Raw genomic sequence first — 17,654 nt, 5'->3', positions numbered from 1 at the left:
GGGGTGGGGGGGGGGGAAGGCAGGAAAGAATCCCTACATCTAATGAAAAACTCTTTTTTCTACAATTGCAAGGAAAAGTTAGAAGATAATCAAATCAAATTCAGAATTCTGAGCAATTTACTACTTCTGTCAATGGTGATTTCTGGTTGATAAACATATAATACTTTAGTCTTGTTTTCAACATGATAATCATCTAAATCATATTTCTTTCAACCTTTGCTGAAATAGGATAATCTTAATTATTAAGATGTTTCACAAGTTCTATTTCTCAGCCACAAAGATAAACTTCAAGTTGATGACAGAATAATAAATAAATGGAATATCTGAGATTTTTATTATATTTATCCTATGTGTAAAATTACAATAAATTTAGTGTCTGAACAATATCTTGGACACAGGTACTCAAAGAGGCACCTGAGAGAAAACATTAGGACCTAAAATAAAAGTGTTGTATGCATACAGGTAGACATATTATGGATGGCCTATGAATGCCCTCAGAAGTCTAGCTGGCCACACAATTTGCATAAACTACGATAAACTGTCCAAAGGTGTGACAGTTCAACAAACCAAATATTTACCATATGGCTAAATATTTCACTTCCCTGGTTTTCCAACATTTTGGAAAAGATGTAATGTGGCCAAGATGCTGAAAAACCAAACATGGGAAATATTTAGTTTTTCCCAACCAGGACTGACCAGTTAAACCAAAACGAGGTTGCTTACACTATCTATTCTACAGAAAAACTCACCCAATGAGCTTACACCTCAGATCAGATCCTGTGAGTAATACAGTTGGTCAAGGTAGAGGAAAAGGGAATCGACACACAGGCAAGTACAAGTCAACACAGAAGTGGACGTCCCTCCACGCGGGGAGCAGAGGTACTCAGCGGCCTGGCTCCAGCTCTGGCTCTCATGCAAGCGCTCTACCAGGCTTGGCACTGCATCTTCTATACACTTCTGCATAATAAATATCAGCTGAACTGAAAGGTATGGGCCAAACAGCCAGGTAGGCTGATAAAATGGAAAGTTGTCACACACCACCCAACTGTGAAAGTCACATGGAAAATCAGAGCGTGCAGATAAATAGGTGAAGGAAACAAAGGAAAAACAAACATGAGAAACTAACCAAATGCCAGGAAACATCATGGGCCCCTGAGTTCCAGCCCTGGCCAGCTTCCACAGGGGTCCCTGTCCCTTCCCAGCAGAGGCCCTGGGACAGAGCCGACATTTCTTTACTCTGTAAAGCTATCACCATCTAAGGAATCCTGTTGGAATCTTCTCCCTGCAAAGTCCATCTATTCGCAAACAAGTGTCTACTGAGTGTCTTCTATTCTAGGTCCTGGCATCCAGCAGGGAGCAAGGCAGCAAGGCCTCTCACAGAACTAACATTTTACTGGAATCAGATAATAAATACACGAACAAGATCATTTCAAATGGTGGTATTAAAAAGAAAATTTTAAACAGAAAAAAAAAAAAAAAAGATGAGGGCTTCCCTGGTGGTGCAGTGGTTGAGAATCTGCCTGCCAATGCAGGGGACATGGGTTCAAGCCCTGGCCCGGGAAGATCTCACATGCCACGGAGCAACTAAGCCTGTGTGCCACAACTACTGAGTCTGCGCTCTAGAGCCCGCAAGCCACAACTACTGAAGCCCACTGGCCACAACTACTGAAGCCCTCACACCTAGAGCCTGTGCTCCACAAGAGAAGCCACCACAATGAGAAGCCCACGCACCATAACAAAGAGTAGCCTCACTCACCATAACTAGAGAAAGGCAGTGCACAGCAACAAAGACCCAACACAGCCAAAAATAAATAAATAAATAAATAATCATTTTGACTTCAAAATAAATAAATAAAAAGATGAGATGGAGAAAGTGGGGAGGAGCTGCTCATTTAAACTCAGCAGTCAGGGGACGCATCTCTGAGAAGGTCACTTTTGAGCTGAGACAGAAAGGAGGCAAAGCTGCCAGCCAAGCACAGCACTTGGAGCAGAGCATTCTCAGCAGAAGAAAAGCAAGGAACAAGGTCTGGAGGCAGGAACAAGCATGGTGAGTTCAAAGGAGAGAAAAAGCCTCACCATCCTCAGGTTTCTGTTCGGGTGCCATCTTATGATGAAGTCATCCCTGACTCCCTACTTTAAATTGTATTCACTGACCGGCCCCAGTATTCTCTATTGCTCTTCATGATTTTTCTCCACTGAAATTTTTACCGTCTGACAGGCAATATAAATTACTTATTAATTTCTGTCTATTCCTACAGAATGTAAGCCCCTTAAGGGCAGGGATTTTTGTTATTTTAATCACTGCTGTATTGCCTGTACCTATGTGGCATAAAGTAGGCACTCAGTAAATAGTAGCTAAATAAATAAAAAAGGAAAAGAAAAGAGAAAGGGAGGGAGGCAGAGAAAGAAGGAAGAGAGGAAAAGAATGAGAGGGGAAAAAAGAAAAGGAGAGAGGGAGGAAAAGAGAAAGGAGGGAAAGAAGAGTCAGCTAGTGTGGCTGAAGCAAAGTAGATGGAGGAACAGGAGTGCTGGCCTTGTAGACCATGGAACAGGAGCTGGAATTTTATTTTACTTTTTAAAAAAATTTTTAATTTAAATTTTATTTATTTTGGCTCCATTGGGTCTTCCTTGCTGTGCGCAGGCTTTCTCTAGCTGCAGCGAGTGGAGGCTACTCTTTGTTGTGGTGCACGGGCTTCTCATTGAGGTGGCTTCTCTTGTTGCAGAGCACAGGCTCTAGGCGCGTGGGCTTCAGCTGTTGCAGCGCATGGGCTCAGTAGTTGTGGCTTGTGGGCTCTAGAGCACAGACTCAGTAGTTGTGGTGCACGGGCTCAGTAGTTGTGGCTCACAAGGTTAGTTGCTCCGCAGCATATGGAATCTTCCTGGACCAGGGATCAAACCCGTGTCCCCTGGCAGGGGGGTTGCAGAGCACAGGCTCTAGGCGCGTGGGCTTCAGCTGTTGCAGCGCATGGGCTCAGTAGTTGTGGCTTGTGGGCTCTAGAGCACAGACTCAGTAGTTGTGGTGCACGGGCTCAGTAGTTGTGGCTCACAAGGTTAGTTGCTCCGCAGCATATGGAATCTTCCTGGACCAGGGATCAAACCCGTGTCCCCTGAATTGGCAGGTGGATTCTTAACCACTGTGCCACCAGGGAAGTCCCTGGAATTTTATTTAAAAGACAGAAGTCCACTGAAGGAAATTCAATGGCAGGGAAGCGACATGATCTAATTTGTATTTTACAGAGCTGACTGTAGCTGCCATGTGGAAAATAGGTTAGAGAGAAAAAAGCAGGGACACGAGATAAGGCACTATGAACCTACAGATGAGGTAACAGAGGCAAGGTGATGATCGGCAGTGATCAATGATGGAGAAGCAGATGCAATGGTATTTCTCAAGGTAGCACCAAAAAGACTTACTGATGGACTAGATATGGGCCGTTGGATTGAAGAAAAGAGAGGAGTCAAGAATGTGCCAATTATCAATTTATTGCTTCTCAGCTCCAAATCTCCCCCTCATTGCCTGCTCTGTGAAAATTAAGATGAACCTTTTAAATATTTTTCCTTTGCCAGATGCCACAATATTAAGCTTTGTTTGCAGAGGCACTGGAAAGACACTACAGGAGGAATGGTTCCAGTGTGCTCCTCTTGGCAGGATAAATAGAGTATCAAGGGTAAATACAATATCAGTATTTCTGATGTCCTATGGAACCCTGGCCAACTTATTTTAAGATCTTTTGTTAATTTGAGACAACTGGAAAGAAAGCTAGTCTAAGCCTGCAAAACCTTCATGTTTTTATAATGATGTTTCTTACATATACAAGGATTGGGGTACTTTATTGGTTGCTCATCCTTATTCACATGCTGATACCACACTGCTTTGAGTATGATCATTTTAGAATCTGTTTCAATACGTGGTAAAGCAAGGACCACCTCACTATTCTGTGCCTAAATATTCTTGGCTATTCTAAAACATTTATTCTCCTATCTGACACAGGTTGTTTTACCTATTTCCCCACCCCCAAAAGAATTCTCCACTGGAGTTGTAATTAATTTCCATTAAATTTACATATATTTAGTTTTCCCATCCAGGAACATCCAGGTATATACTTCCATTTTTTTTCAGATCATCCTTAATCTTTTAAAATTTTCTTCACACAGAGCCTGTGCCTTTCTTGTGATACTTTCCCTTAAGTATTTTACAATTTTCTTAGCACTATTATAAATGAAGTATTCTTCTCCTCACAAAGGCTCTAGGCGCGCAGGCTTCCCCTGCCAACATCTCAGTGATACCAAAGAATGCTTTTAGTTCCCACTCACCACACACTACCCTGTCCTGCGATGTCCAAGTTTTGCTGGAATCATTTAGAATATTTCCTTCAGACAGCAAGGTTTTCTCTTTTAATATGTGTCTTCAATTTCAAAGATCCTTACTTAGCATTTATATTACACATTCCTTATCACTCTCAATACATGTAATTATATCGATATATATATATTATATGTAACACAGAGTAACAATAATATATGATATATATATTTCAAAGTCCATTGTCTATCACTGTCTCCTCTTCCTACTTTGGAAGGAGGAGAGGAAATATTATTTGTTTGATTAGAGTATTCTGTCCAGATTAGAGTCTAGGGGTGACATAATGTGAATCCTTGCACACCCACACAGAGCTTTCTTTTCCCTCAAAGGTGAACAGTATCTAGACTGCCTATAAGATTTTTGGAGTGGACCTTTTCTCTAAATAGTCTGCTTCTTACACGAACACTATAGTGATGCAAATGAGAACAGTCTGTTTTGTGGTAGTTTTAACTTTTTCTTTTGTATCTTTATCTTCTTTTGAATCTTTCTAACCTTTTCTTTTGAATCTTTATCTTTCTATCTAGGAACTTACTTGTAAGTTTTTTTTTTCTTTACCACTGAATTCAAGAATTTTATCAGAATATGCCTAGGTTTGTGCCTTTTCTCATCGATCTTGCCTGGAACACAGTGAACTCAGTCAAGCTTCAGTCTTTTTCAATCTGCAATCTTTTTTTGGCTCAGGGAATTTTTCTTCTATTACTTATTCCTCCTTCTAAAATTCTTGTTATCTGCATTTTTGGTTTCCTGGCTCTATCCTCCAAGTCCTTCGACTTTCATGAGTTCCCATTCCAACTCTTAGTATTTTTTGTTCTAAGCTTTGAAATTGTTATTTTACTTGAACGGAGTTTTTAAAAAAGAGGGCAGCAGAGATGTGCTCAAACTGCCATTTTCCCAGAATCATTTCAAATGGGGTTGTTTAAATGCTATCTTATCACTCAAGTATAAAATAGTTTCTAAGTGCTCACTCAAAAGACAATTACTTTAAATTAATATTTTTAAAGCCCAAACAGCTATTTGCTGAGAAGTTACTAGACTGAAAGCTCCTTGAGAGCAGGGTATCTGCCTTCTAAGTATCTCTCACCCTCTCAATAGATCTTGTAAATAAATGTGCTCAATACATCTTTACTGATATATTGATATGTTTAGCACCTTACAAGTTCCCAAAGGTAGAAGACCTTGTCATTACACTCACAAAATCTAAAGTCTAACGGAGGAGGCAAAAACAACATAAACAAAACAAATAAACAGCTGTCAGTTAAGTGTTAAACTGTCACTGAATACAACAATAGCTTAAAAATAGAAGAGATTAATAAGGACTGAAGTAGTCAGTTGGTTTCATGATGAAAGGACATCAACCAGGCCGTGAAACCACAGGTAAATTTTACTAGGAGAAAAGGTAGTCCTGACAAAGAAAAGTGTCGCTGCAAAGGCATACAGATGAGAATGAGCCAGTCAGAAAAAAGAGTGAGGAAACCAGTCTGACTGTAATAGAAGAGTCTGTCAGATACTACTAAGGAAATAAGAATAGATAAGGAGGTTGATGACAAGAGTCTAGATTCATTCACTGGCTGAATAAGTACTGAAAAGCACTTACGCTGAAGGATGCTGCGTGCTGTCCTCAAGCAGCTTACAAAGGGAGATGAGAACATTTATGCAAATGATCATATAATAGCTTTAAGGTCATTTGAAAAATAACTATAATATAGGAGTAACATTAGAGATTAGAGCTCAGAGAACCAACAAATGAGAAAGTTGTCTTTTTTTTTAACAGGAAGTTCTCTTCTAGGACTTCCCTTGGTCTCCTTGAAGAAAACGATAAGCAAAGAACCATGGGAGGAAAACTCACAAATGCTTTTGCTACACATTCAATTTAAAAATGAAAGTTTCTCCAAACCAGAAAGGAAGTCCAATAAAGTAAGAATAACAACTCTTGGGACTTCCCTAGCAGTCCAGTGGTTAAAACTCTGCATTTTCACTGCGGGGGACACGGGTTCAATCCCCAGTCAGGGAACTAAGATCCCGCATGCCATGCAACGCAGCCAAAAAAAGAATGACAACTCTTTACAATTTTAAGACAGGAAAAAATTGTAACTATGTATGATGACAGATGTTAATGAGATTTATTGAGGTGATCATTTCCCAACATATAGAAATATCAAATCATTATGTCATACTCCAGAAACTAATATAACGTTGTATGTCAATTATACCTTGATTAAAAAAAAAAAATTAAGACAGTGTGCTTGCCTCAGTCACAGATTTACTATGCAAGAAACTATCAGAAACTTCTCCTCACAATTCCTGCCCCTGCTGGGTTCATTTTCATTTTTTATATTTTTGGCTGTGTTGGGTCTTCGCTGCTGCACATGGGATTTTCTCTGGTTGCGCTGAGCAGGGGTTACTCTTCGTCGCGGGCGAGGGTTTCTCATTGCGGTCGCTCCTCTTGTTGCAGAGCATGGGCTCTAGGCGCATGGGCTTCAGTAGTTGTGGCACGTGGGCTCAGTAGTTGTGGCTCACGGGCTTAGTTGCTCCACGGCACGTGGGATCTTCCCGGACCAGGGCTCGAACCTGTGTCTCCTGCATTGGTAGGCTGATTCTCAACCACTGCGCCACCAGGGGAGCCCCTGGGTTCATTTTTAAAAAGGAGATTCAGGGCTTCCCTGGTGACGCAGTGGTTGAGAGTCCGCCTGCCGATGCAGGGGACGCAGGTTCGTGCCCCGGTCCGGGAAGATCCCACGTGCTGCAGAGCAGCTGGGCCTGTGAGCCATGGCCGCTGAGCCTGCGCGTCCGGAGCCTGTGCTCCGCAATGGGAGAGGCCACAACAGTGAGAGGCCCGCGTACCGCAATAAAAAAAGAAAAAAAAGGAGATTCAGTGACAAGACTGGCCAGCACTGTAATGCATTCATGCCTGACCTGAATTAAAACCCACAAGGTTCCAGTTTATGAATAAATTGAAACATAACCCAAACATAACCTTGAAACAAGGTCCTTAAAAAGAAAGAAAAAATCCTACAGCTGCTTTAGTTTACCCCTAAAAGCAAGAGTCCTCTGGAAGAAAAAGGAGATATGAGAGCGCTATTTTTGACAAAAAATCACTCCAGAAAAATCAACTAAAGTAAATGTCACTTACAGAAATATCTACATTAATTTAAACATTAATTTTTAAATTAAACATTAAATATCCTAAGGAAAAAACAAAACAAACAAAAAACTCTTTCTGAACCAGAATGTAACCACAATACTCTATCTGTAGCCCAGAAGCTCAAGTCCAGGGCGCAGCAAGGACCTTTCAAAGATGCCAGACCTGTGCATTTTCATTTAGGGCTGTCCTATGTAGCATCCAAGATATTTTCCTTCTGGATTTTCCCCTTTCAGCTTCTCATCAACCCCATCTCAATTCAAGGAAGAAAAATTAATTTCACATCAAAATGTAAGTACATAAAATTATCTCTTACTTCACAGATACACAGTCTTAAAGGATTTTACCCAGTATCTTTTGCTCTTTTTAGAAAAAAAGAAGTCACAGCCTTCCAGAAGTCAAGCTGATATAAATGAAATCCTCCAAATATATGCTGGAGTGCCGGTTCTGGCAAAGCGAGGTCAAAAATAACCAACCTCACTCCAACTGCTATCCATTTCTCTTAGAATAGGATAGAACATTCCCATTCTTTTCTCTCTGCGGAGCCCTACCTCCAAAACTCCAAAGACAGAAGCTGTATCCTAAGAAAAGTGAGGCCCAATAGTTAAGATGGAAAAGAATTTTGCTGAAATTACTTGAAACGTGATTCAGGGAGATGGAGGCAGTGTGGAAACACCGTGGGGTTTGGAGCCAAGCTGAGGTGGGTTCCAACCCCAGCACACTTTACTTTCAGGCTTCACGTTCCTTAACAAGTCTCTACAGAATGGAAATGACACACCTATCTGTAGGAGTTGTTAGGATTAGAAGCACACTTCAAAGACTTGTCCAAGATCATACAGTAAGCAGCAGAAACAGTTCTAAATGATTCAAGTGTGTTCTCTCCCCTTTGCCATTCACTTCAGAACGTTACTGTTCCTGGTAGGGAAAAAGGGAAAGGTCAGGTCTCTGTGAGGGCAGGAGCTGGCACACCCTTTGTTCCACTCAAGGTTCAGTTGCTTTTTGCTAGCTCAGTTCCCTCATCATCATGATAATAGCAACAATTTATTCAGCACCTACTTACTGGTCAGGCAGGATATATAAAGTGCTAAACACAGGGCCTGTTACATAATAAGCGCTCAATAATTGATGGCTACTTATACAGAGATCTTAACTTCTTAAAAGAGCTTAGGAAAAAAGGCTGGCTTCCTACAGGAGACTGAGTGGAACAGAAGTCAAAGAGACAGAAAAAGGGGAAGAACATGCCAGAGTGGGCATTTCTCAGAGAAAGGCAACATGTACAAAGGCATGGAGGTGAAAAAGCACCATGCATTCAGGGAAATACAAGTCATCCGGCATGGCTAGAGAAGACAGCAAAAACATGGAAGGCGCGGGAAGCGGGGCTAAAAAGGCAGGCAGGCAGGTCTTGTTACACAAAGGATGCCTGGAATTTATCCTGTGGATATGGGAGGCCAGTGAAAATGTTTCAACAGGGAAAAGCACACAATTAGATCTGTGTTTCAGAATATGATCATATTCCATCACAGAACAGAGAAGGATGAACTGAAGAGAGAAGAGACTGAAGGCAGGCAGACGAGTTAGGAGACTCTACTGTAATGGTCTCAGCAAAGGATGGTAAGAGCTTAAACAAAGGCTGAAACAATGGGAATGGAGGGGAGGAAGCAGAATCAACAGGACTTAGTGACCCATTAGAAGTTAAGGATGACCCCCAAGTATTTGCGGAGCAGAAACAAGGAGTACAGTTTTGGACCTACTAAGTTACAGTTGTCTGGGGAGAATAAATGGGATGTCTGGAGCAGAGAGGAGTCAGGGCTAGAGATACAGACTAGGGAGTCATCTCCCAGCCTTGACAGCTGAGGCCCTGGGCATAGATGAGATCAGTCAGCAAGTGTCTGTGAAGTGAGATGAAGGCTAATGACAGATACCAGGAACACCCACACCAGGAGGAAGAAAGAGAAAAAGAAGCCCAAGGGAGAGCAGAAGGAATAGGTAGGGAGCTGGAAGGAAATTATACCATAAAAGCTAAGGAAGGAGGGAGTTTTATAAAGATATTGGTCCACAGCATCCAATGCTGCAGAGAAAGATGTGGGTACTTTTCAGTCTAAAATCAGAAGTCACTGGTGGCCTTGGAGACGTTTTTTTCAGAGGCTTGATGAGACAGAAGCAACGGACTGAAGAGTGAGCAAAGGTAAGAAACAAAATAAAGGAAATGTAGGCTCTACTTTCTAGGATCTATGAGAGGGAGTGAACGCTAGCACACAAAGGCAAACAGGTTCCAATACAAGTTCGAAGGAAGATACTTTTCTTAAGATGGGAGAAACTTCAGCGTATCTATAGGCTGAAGGGAGGGGGCCAAGAGCCAAGTGTTAAGTGAGAGGCTAAAGATGAGAGGAAAAAACAAAGACAAAAGACTACAAATGAACAGATGGATCAATAAAGTAAGATCCCAAGATCCCAGAAGAGGAGAAGGGATGAGGACTGAGATCATAGTCACAGGGACACACTGCAGAACAGGAGGGGGACAGTTCTTCCTCTGAGGAAAGAAGGAAAGAGGATAAGGGTGGGAACTGATATAGATAAGTTTGTGAGTGTTGAGGAGGGATGCTGAGGGAGTCTGGCGTTCCTTACAGGCTAGTAAGAATGAAGTGTGGTAATACACAGATTTGGTTCTTGCTTCACAGTCCTCTTTGAGAAACTGATGAAAGCTGGAGACTCTGCTCCCCAAAAAGGCACATAAGCACTCACACTCAAAATTCTACACACGACTTTAGAGTTTCCAGGTCCACGAAAGCCAACCCATGTATCCAAAGATTCTGTCACATCCACTTAAGCCAACCCATGTATCCAAAGATTCTGTCAGCTGTGATGCTATAAAATTCCAAAGAAATGGCCTTTCAGAAAATATTTTGTTCACAGAAGACCATCCACAAGGGAAGGCAACTTATTCATTATAAACACAAATATAAGAAAACTCTTACTTAAATGTCCATGACATAGTCCAAAAAAAGTTGGACTAGACTTCCCTGGTGGTGCAGTGGTTAAGAATCAGCCTGCCAATGAAGGGGACACGAGTTTGAGCCCTGGTCCAGGAAGATCCCACGTGCCGCGGAGCAACTAAGCCCGTGTGCCACAACTACTGAGCCTGCGCTCTAGAGCCCGCAAGCCGCAACAACTGAGCCCGCACACCACAACTACTGAAGCTGCGCACCTAGAGCCCATGCTCCCCAACAAGAAAAGCCACCGCAATGAGATGCCCGCGCACCGCAACAAAGAGTAGCCCCCGCTCACCACAACAAGAGAAAGCCCGCACACAGCAACGCAGCCAAAAATAAATAAATTTTTTTAAATTAATTTATTTATTTATTGGCTGTGTTGGGTCTTCGTTTCTGTGTGAGGGCTTTCTCTAGTTGCGGCGAGCGGGGGCCACTCTTCATCGCGGTGCACGGGCCTCTCACTGTCATGGCCTCTCTTGTTGCGGGGCACAGGCTCCAGACGCGCAGGCTCAGTAGTTGTGGCTCATGGGCCCAGTTGCTCCGCGGCATGTGGGATCTTCCCAGACCAGGGCTCGAACCCGTGTCCTCTGCATTGGCAGGCAGATTCTCAACCACTGCGCCACCAGGGAAGCCCTAAATAAATATTTTTAAAAATAAAAAATAAAATAAAGACAATGAGTGACAGAGCCTTGGATTTAGCAATGCCTTTAGATAAAAATAGTATTTTTAAAAGATAAAAGATCAATCTAGAGCTGACCCTTAGGTCTAAAGATAGAGGACTGAACAAGGCTGGTGGTAAATGCAACTTAAAGGAAAAATGGATGCAAGAAAACTTTTGAACAAGGAGCCAAAAGGATTTGTTCACGAAGGACAAATGGGGGAAAAGGAAGAGTCAAAAACCATGTGAAGGTTGAGCATCCACATGTGCCTTTTCATACATAGCTTGAAGATGCTTGAGTCTAAGAAACCATGCTTAAATTTCAGAGTCATCTGCCGGAACCTACAGGCTTAGAAATGCACACATGCCAGATGTCTACGTGAAACAAACCAGCTACTCTTTTCTGCTCTAGTCAACTGCTTGCACTGACACAACACGTGTTGAACTAGGGTAGAGGGTGCCGACAGGAGCAACTGATGGAGGAGTCAAGTATTACTTGCAAAAAAGAATTACACTAATTGATTCCATTCATCACTTCATATGTAATCATATTCTGCTAAGTAACACAAGATATTAAAAACAGCCAAGTCACTATGCATCCATTCACTATCAGAAACAATAAAGATTACACATACCAAGCACTTACTACACGCACACACCACACTCAGCTGTTCTCCTACGATCTCATTTTAAACTTCCTTACAACTCTAATAAGGTTGTCCTTCCTTTTTTAAGAACTGAAGAACTAAAACCAGGGAGGATAGGCAGTCCATCCAAGGTGACAGGGCTAAGTGACAGCCAGGACTTGGACCCAAGCCCACCAGATGCCAAAACCCGTGCTCCTGAAATGATCATACAACCCCACCCCTTGCGCCAAAATCAAATCCCCAAGACAGAGACTTTGCTTCAATTAAAATCTGAGGTGAACAAAAATTTATTGCACTCCTAAAACAATACAAGAAAGAAATTGTTGAGCAGTTGTTTAAAGGACTTAGGAGCTTACATGGAGGTGAAATGAAAAACAATTTAAATATTTACAAAATCTATGACTGGCAAAAATGATATAAACTGTAAATGCTATAAGGTTTGGAGAAAGAGAGCTCACAGTGTTCAGGGGCAGGTTTAGAAAAAAGGTAGAACTTCAGCTAACTCTTAAAGAACTGTGAGAAATGGTGCAGACAAGCAGGAAGGAGTGTTTCAAAGACCATTCCTGATTAATCATGAGAAAGAACCATGAAGAACTATAATCATTAAAATACAAATACATGTGAAGGCCGTTTTTAGCCAATCATCTGAACTTTCAACCCTGAGGTGCTAATCCTCACAAAGGCCAGGAAAGAAAGCAGCCACCAAGGGCTGGGCTGAGAGTGAAGGGTTAAAGATTTCTCTTATTCAAAAATCCAGGGACTTCCCTGGTAGAGCAGTGGTTAAGAATCCGCCTGTCAAAGCAGGGGACACAGGTTCGTGCCCTGGTCCGGGAAGATCCCACATGCCGCGGAGCAACTAAGCCCATGAGCCACAACTACTGAAGCCCATGCACCTAGAGCCCAAACTCTGAAACGGTTCAAGCCACCGCGATGAGAAGCCCACGCACCGCAAGGAAGACACAACGCAGCCATAAATAAATAGATAAATAAATGTATTTTTAAAAAATCCAGCCCAGTGTTATGGACTGTCAAACAACAAGATTAATTTTTCAAAATACATAGAACTAGGGTGTCTAAACAAGCGCTATCCTTTACAGTAAAGTGAATCATTCTTCCAGTGAATTTGTCTGTCACTACTATTCTGGAACTACCCTCAAAACCAGTTTACCATCATTCTAATTTTTTGACAGTTACAAATAAAACACATTTATAATCACTCTAATTTTTTCATTCACAGCTAGTTTGGACTCCAGAAGAACATCAACCAGCTTTTCTCTACTTGACACCAAGTAACCTATAAAATGAAACTCTACCCTCAAAGAATTAAAATTTGCCGCTATGAGGATTTTCAAAGGAATGTGTCACAGGCTCTGACAAGCAATTCCTAAAGGTAAGTTCCAACATAAGGCGGGTATAGCCCACCAAAAATATAGATATGCAACTTTCAGAGAATAAATCACTTAGAGAATGCCCAGTTTTGGTTTTTCAAAAACCCACACACCTGCTTTCCTTAATACTCCTAACACTAGGAATGACAACTGCTTAGACATAATTTTCTGATAAAGGTGTTTCTTATGAATTAATGACTATGCTACATATGTGGGGGGAAGTGGCCCACTTTCCCACTATAAGTAAAGTAAGAAGGATTTACCAGTTTTCTAGCGGCTTAATTCCAATTGCCCACTTTGAACACTGTGAAATACAATCTCAATTCAGCATCTCCCCCTTTTCCTCTTCAACTCCCCCACCTCTGCCCAACTCCTAAAGAGGATTCACTTCAACTCCTACGAAGCAGCTGTCTCTTTCCCCTCCACCTTCAAGGTGGACCTGTACCACTCTTTGAAGACCCTGAGATACGTGATGAAATAGACAGGAGAAAGGGAGGATATGACTGGGTTTGTTGTGTTTGTGGTCAGAAAAGTGTTCAAACAAGAAAAGGGAGGATCCCTTCCTGTAAGTGTTATTTTATCTTAAATACCTTTCCAGTTGTCATCTTGGGACTGTTTTCAGGCACTGAAAGACTTGCACCCCTTCTAATTTGCCACAGACTGCCTTCTTTCCTTCACACTTATGACAACTTCACGAGCTAAATCACAGACTTCTCTACCAGCATCCAGTTTTGTATTTAAGGTTCTCTGCTGTTCCTTTTTCACAACGACAAAGCAGACAGCTTCCTCTTTTCTTAGAAGGCAGTTTCTGTACAGAACCCTCATGTACTGTTTTGTCTCATGGACTGTTTTGTTGGTATTTTTAAGTGATTTCCCTACCGAACTCAGAGCTGCTTGAAAGCTAACACAGTACCATACTCACCTCTGTATCCCTAGCACATAGTAAGCAGAAAATAAATGTCTGCTGAATCAAATAAGTAAAAGATAGATTTAAAAGAGATTTCAGAAAGAGAATCAACAAGACTCTTTGGAATTGTGGCATACAACTATTTCGTAGCATTTGCTTAGAGTAAAAATTAGAGTTAATAGCTTGTGCAATAACCGTAAAGATATTTAAATCATTCGATGGTAATAGATGCCATAATTACATGTCAGCTTAAGATAACACACTTACTAGTGAGCAACTTTAGACAAAATACTTAACCTTTCTGAGTCTTAGTTTTTCCCTTCTGTTAAACCAAAACAACAACAAAAAACTATTAACAGGTGTTAATAACATCTGTTCTAATAACATCTGTTCACTCACAAAGTTGCAGTGAGACTCAAACGACATAATGCATAAGATCATGACACAAATACAATGAATTATCAGACAGATTTAAACAAATTCCCCTCATTAGTGTTATTTTATGTGCATACACTTGACTAAAACATATGACTCAAGTTCAGACAACAGAGCTTATTACCAAATACATAATAAATATAATAATACATGTGAATCATGAAAAAATTTTCAGTTATGGGAATACTTGCAGAAACCTCCTGCCTATTCAATTAGTCTACAGAAAAGCTTATGATTAGGTGTCAGTTCAATTTTAAATGATTCTCTGGACAGTGCTAGGCTGTTCTTTTTGGTGCAAAAGCAGGCAGCTTTAAGCACCAAGTCCATGGTGACCTGCCTGAATGAAGCACCAGCCACAGCACTGGGTTCTGCAACGCACTCTGCGGCAAACAGCCCAGGGTGGCACAACCTGCGTTCCAGCGCAGAGCTGGCTCATCTTCGACCAGAGCCTGCAGCTGAAAATACAGGCGAGCACAAAGAAAATTCTTTAATGGCATACAGCTCAGACGATCGCTATAATTAGGACCAACTACAGCCTGAACCTAAAAAAATGAATAAAATGGAGGAATGAGTGCAACCAAAGCCAACAACACACAATGAACACAAGTTAAAAGCATCTTTTTTTTTTCCCAGAAAAAAAAAGTACTTTTGTCAGAGCAGTAGCCATAGAGAAAATTTTAAACAAACAAAGGTCCCTTCAAAATATGGTACAGACATCACAAATAGCATGCTATAGATTTGGGGGTTGTTGGTGGTTTCAACTTCACTTGAATTCCTAAAAATGTCTACCTACTCCTCCAGTCAACCATCCTCTGTACTTTTAAGCAAGAGAGACAGACAGATGGCCAAGATGCTGACACTGCAGGTCCGAGGTTTTTCAACTATATTTTTTCCCGTTTTCCATCTCTAAAAGAGATGAAATACAGGATAATGTAGTATAAACCTTTAAGAAACCAATTCAAACTCAGTTACACGCCAAAGCAAAACAACCCTGCATCAGAAAACAAACCATGCACTTGTCCTTAAAAATGTTGAAGGCTTGGCTAATCAGTGTGAGTCCTAGAAATAGTTCCTTGGAATCATCTCTGGAAACACCCAGAGAAGTAAACGATAAAAAGCTGGAAGCAGATATATCAAGAATAAAGAGCTTCCAGGATTTCCCTCTCCATGTAAAAGCAATCAACTCCTATTTTTAATCTCGTTCTGATGCAAACATCCAGACAAACTTCTCTCCTTCTGGCTAATCAAAGATAGCTGATGTGATACTATAAAGTAACTTTTAAAAGTCTGACTTGAATGAAAGTCATCACGGATTGAATGACAATGCTTTAGTCCAGAAGAATGAGGTTTTTTGAGAGGCAGAACCAAGATAGCAATGCCCTAAACATTTCACAGAAACAAACTCACCCACCACAACTGATTCTGGAGACTGGCCAAAGAATGACTTCCCAATTGGTTAACTGAAAAAAAATATGCTGATAATTAAGTGCAAATGAAAACAGCACCTCCCTATACATTGGGAAAACCTAACAGGGTTATTAAAAATAATTATTTCCCTCCATGCCCAACTGGCTTTATAACACTCAAATCTACTTCTGGTTTTTCACTGTAAAGGACTGCGGGGTGGGAGAGAGAATGCCTTGATAAGTAAACAAAAAGTCAGAACTCTCCTGGGAACTTATCACATTCTTCTTTTCCAACCAACAATTTTTAATCCACCTGAAAAATGTTAGCGAAGAGGGCCTTTGGCAAAGAACTCAATAAGAATATGCAACTCTGGGGACACCACCACAGTACTGACATCAAGCTTGGAGAAAATGCTGCTTTTGTCTCAGAGGCAGCCTGTGATAAAAACAGGAACTTTGTGGAGAACTGATCACAACTGCACAAGAAGCCTGATCACATGCCCACAACAGAGCAACGTTTCTCTCATTGTTGTCCAGGGACTTCTCTAATAATAGTGGCTCGACTTATTCCATTCTTTTAATTCTCAATACCAATCCAACCCTCCTGGTAACAATCCATTAACAAAAGAAAGACGGTGCCGGCCAGGATTTGCATGTAACCGGTAGCCACCTCTCTCCTTCCCTCTTCAAAGACCAAAAGGTGCTCAGATGCGGACAATTCAGCCCGAATACAGGCACCAGGAAAAAAAACACTTATGACAAAAGTGTTCTAAAAGCAACCCTGTGTGTCTCTCTCTGTGTTAATGCCACTTCTTCTGGCCTCCCTAGGACCCTCTACGGCCCACCCCGCTTCTCTCTCTCTCCTGTCACTAGGGAGGCATCTCGCATTGTTAAAGAAGGAAGAAGAAATGCTGGCGGATTTCCCCTGTCTTTCTCTTTTTCTGAAGGGGGGGAAGGGGAGCTGAAACAGGCTAGGGCCCTACCCTGGAAAAGGGTAGAGGAGGACAGGAGAAAGCTGTCAGCCACCCTGCTGGCGGCCTCACCCCCGCCCCGCCCCCACCGTGCCCCGGCGCCCGGGCAGAAGCCTGAAGCGGGAGGACACAGCTTTGTCTCGGGTTTTGGGGGGCAGGGAGCGCAGAAGCAGCCCGGGCCTGGGGAGGACCTCTCCTCCAAGCCTCTGCTCACCCCCTCCCAAGGAACACAATGAATCACACGGAAACCCACTTCCCGGAGTGAGAGAGAAGAGGAGCGACCCTTCAGAGCCCAGGCCAGATTTCCGGCACCCTCCTCCACTCTGCCCGCACGGCCACCAGGGCGCGCGGCGGGGACCTGGTCTCCCCTCGCCGCGATCCGCAGCGGCGCCCGGGCGCCCGCTCCCCCGCCGGTCTCCTACCCTCCGAGAGCTCCAGCTCCAGCTCCGCCAGCTGCGCCCGCACTTCGGGCGGCAGCGCCGCCACCGCAGCCGGCGAGGGTTCCAGGCCTCGCTCCGCCATCCCGGCTCTGTCAGCCACACTCCGGAAGACAACCGAGGGGGCCGAAAGAGGGACGGACTGACGCGAGCCCACACCCCGGCTACAGGATCCGGCTCCGGCCGCCAAGCGCCACCAGAGCCTCCGCTGCCGCCGCCGCCATGAGCAAGGGTCACGTGAGCGCGGCAGCCCCGCCCCCGGGCTGAGGATGCACCGCCTCCGAGGCCGAGTCAGGCTGAGCACTCGCGGTCTGAT

At 42.7% G+C, this 17,654-nt stretch overlaps 1 protein-coding gene across 1 annotated transcript in view; it reads right to left on the bottom strand.

Annotated features, from left to right (window-relative positions):
* Positions 1-17,423, bottom strand: part of DIP2B (DIP2 acetate--CoA ligase B (putative)) — a 231,646-nt gene extending 214,223 nt beyond the window's left edge. The window contains exon 1 of the mRNA XM_007452300.1: positions 17,324-17,423. Within this exon, the coding sequence (XP_007452362.1) occupies positions 17,324-17,423 (100 nt within the window). The remainder of the gene's footprint in view (positions 1-17,323) is intronic.
* Between the last annotated feature and the right edge of the window lie 231 nt (positions 17,424-17,654).

The sequence above is a fragment of the Lipotes vexillifer genome, unplaced genomic scaffold, assembly GCF_000442215.2.
Source record: "Lipotes vexillifer unplaced genomic scaffold, Lipotes_vexillifer_v1.1 scaffold422, whole genome shotgun sequence".
Taxonomy (NCBI): Eukaryota; Metazoa; Chordata; class Mammalia; order Artiodactyla; family Lipotidae; genus Lipotes; species Lipotes vexillifer.
Note: the sequence above shows the minus strand (reverse complement) of the source record. Positions and strands in the feature narration are given on the sequence as shown.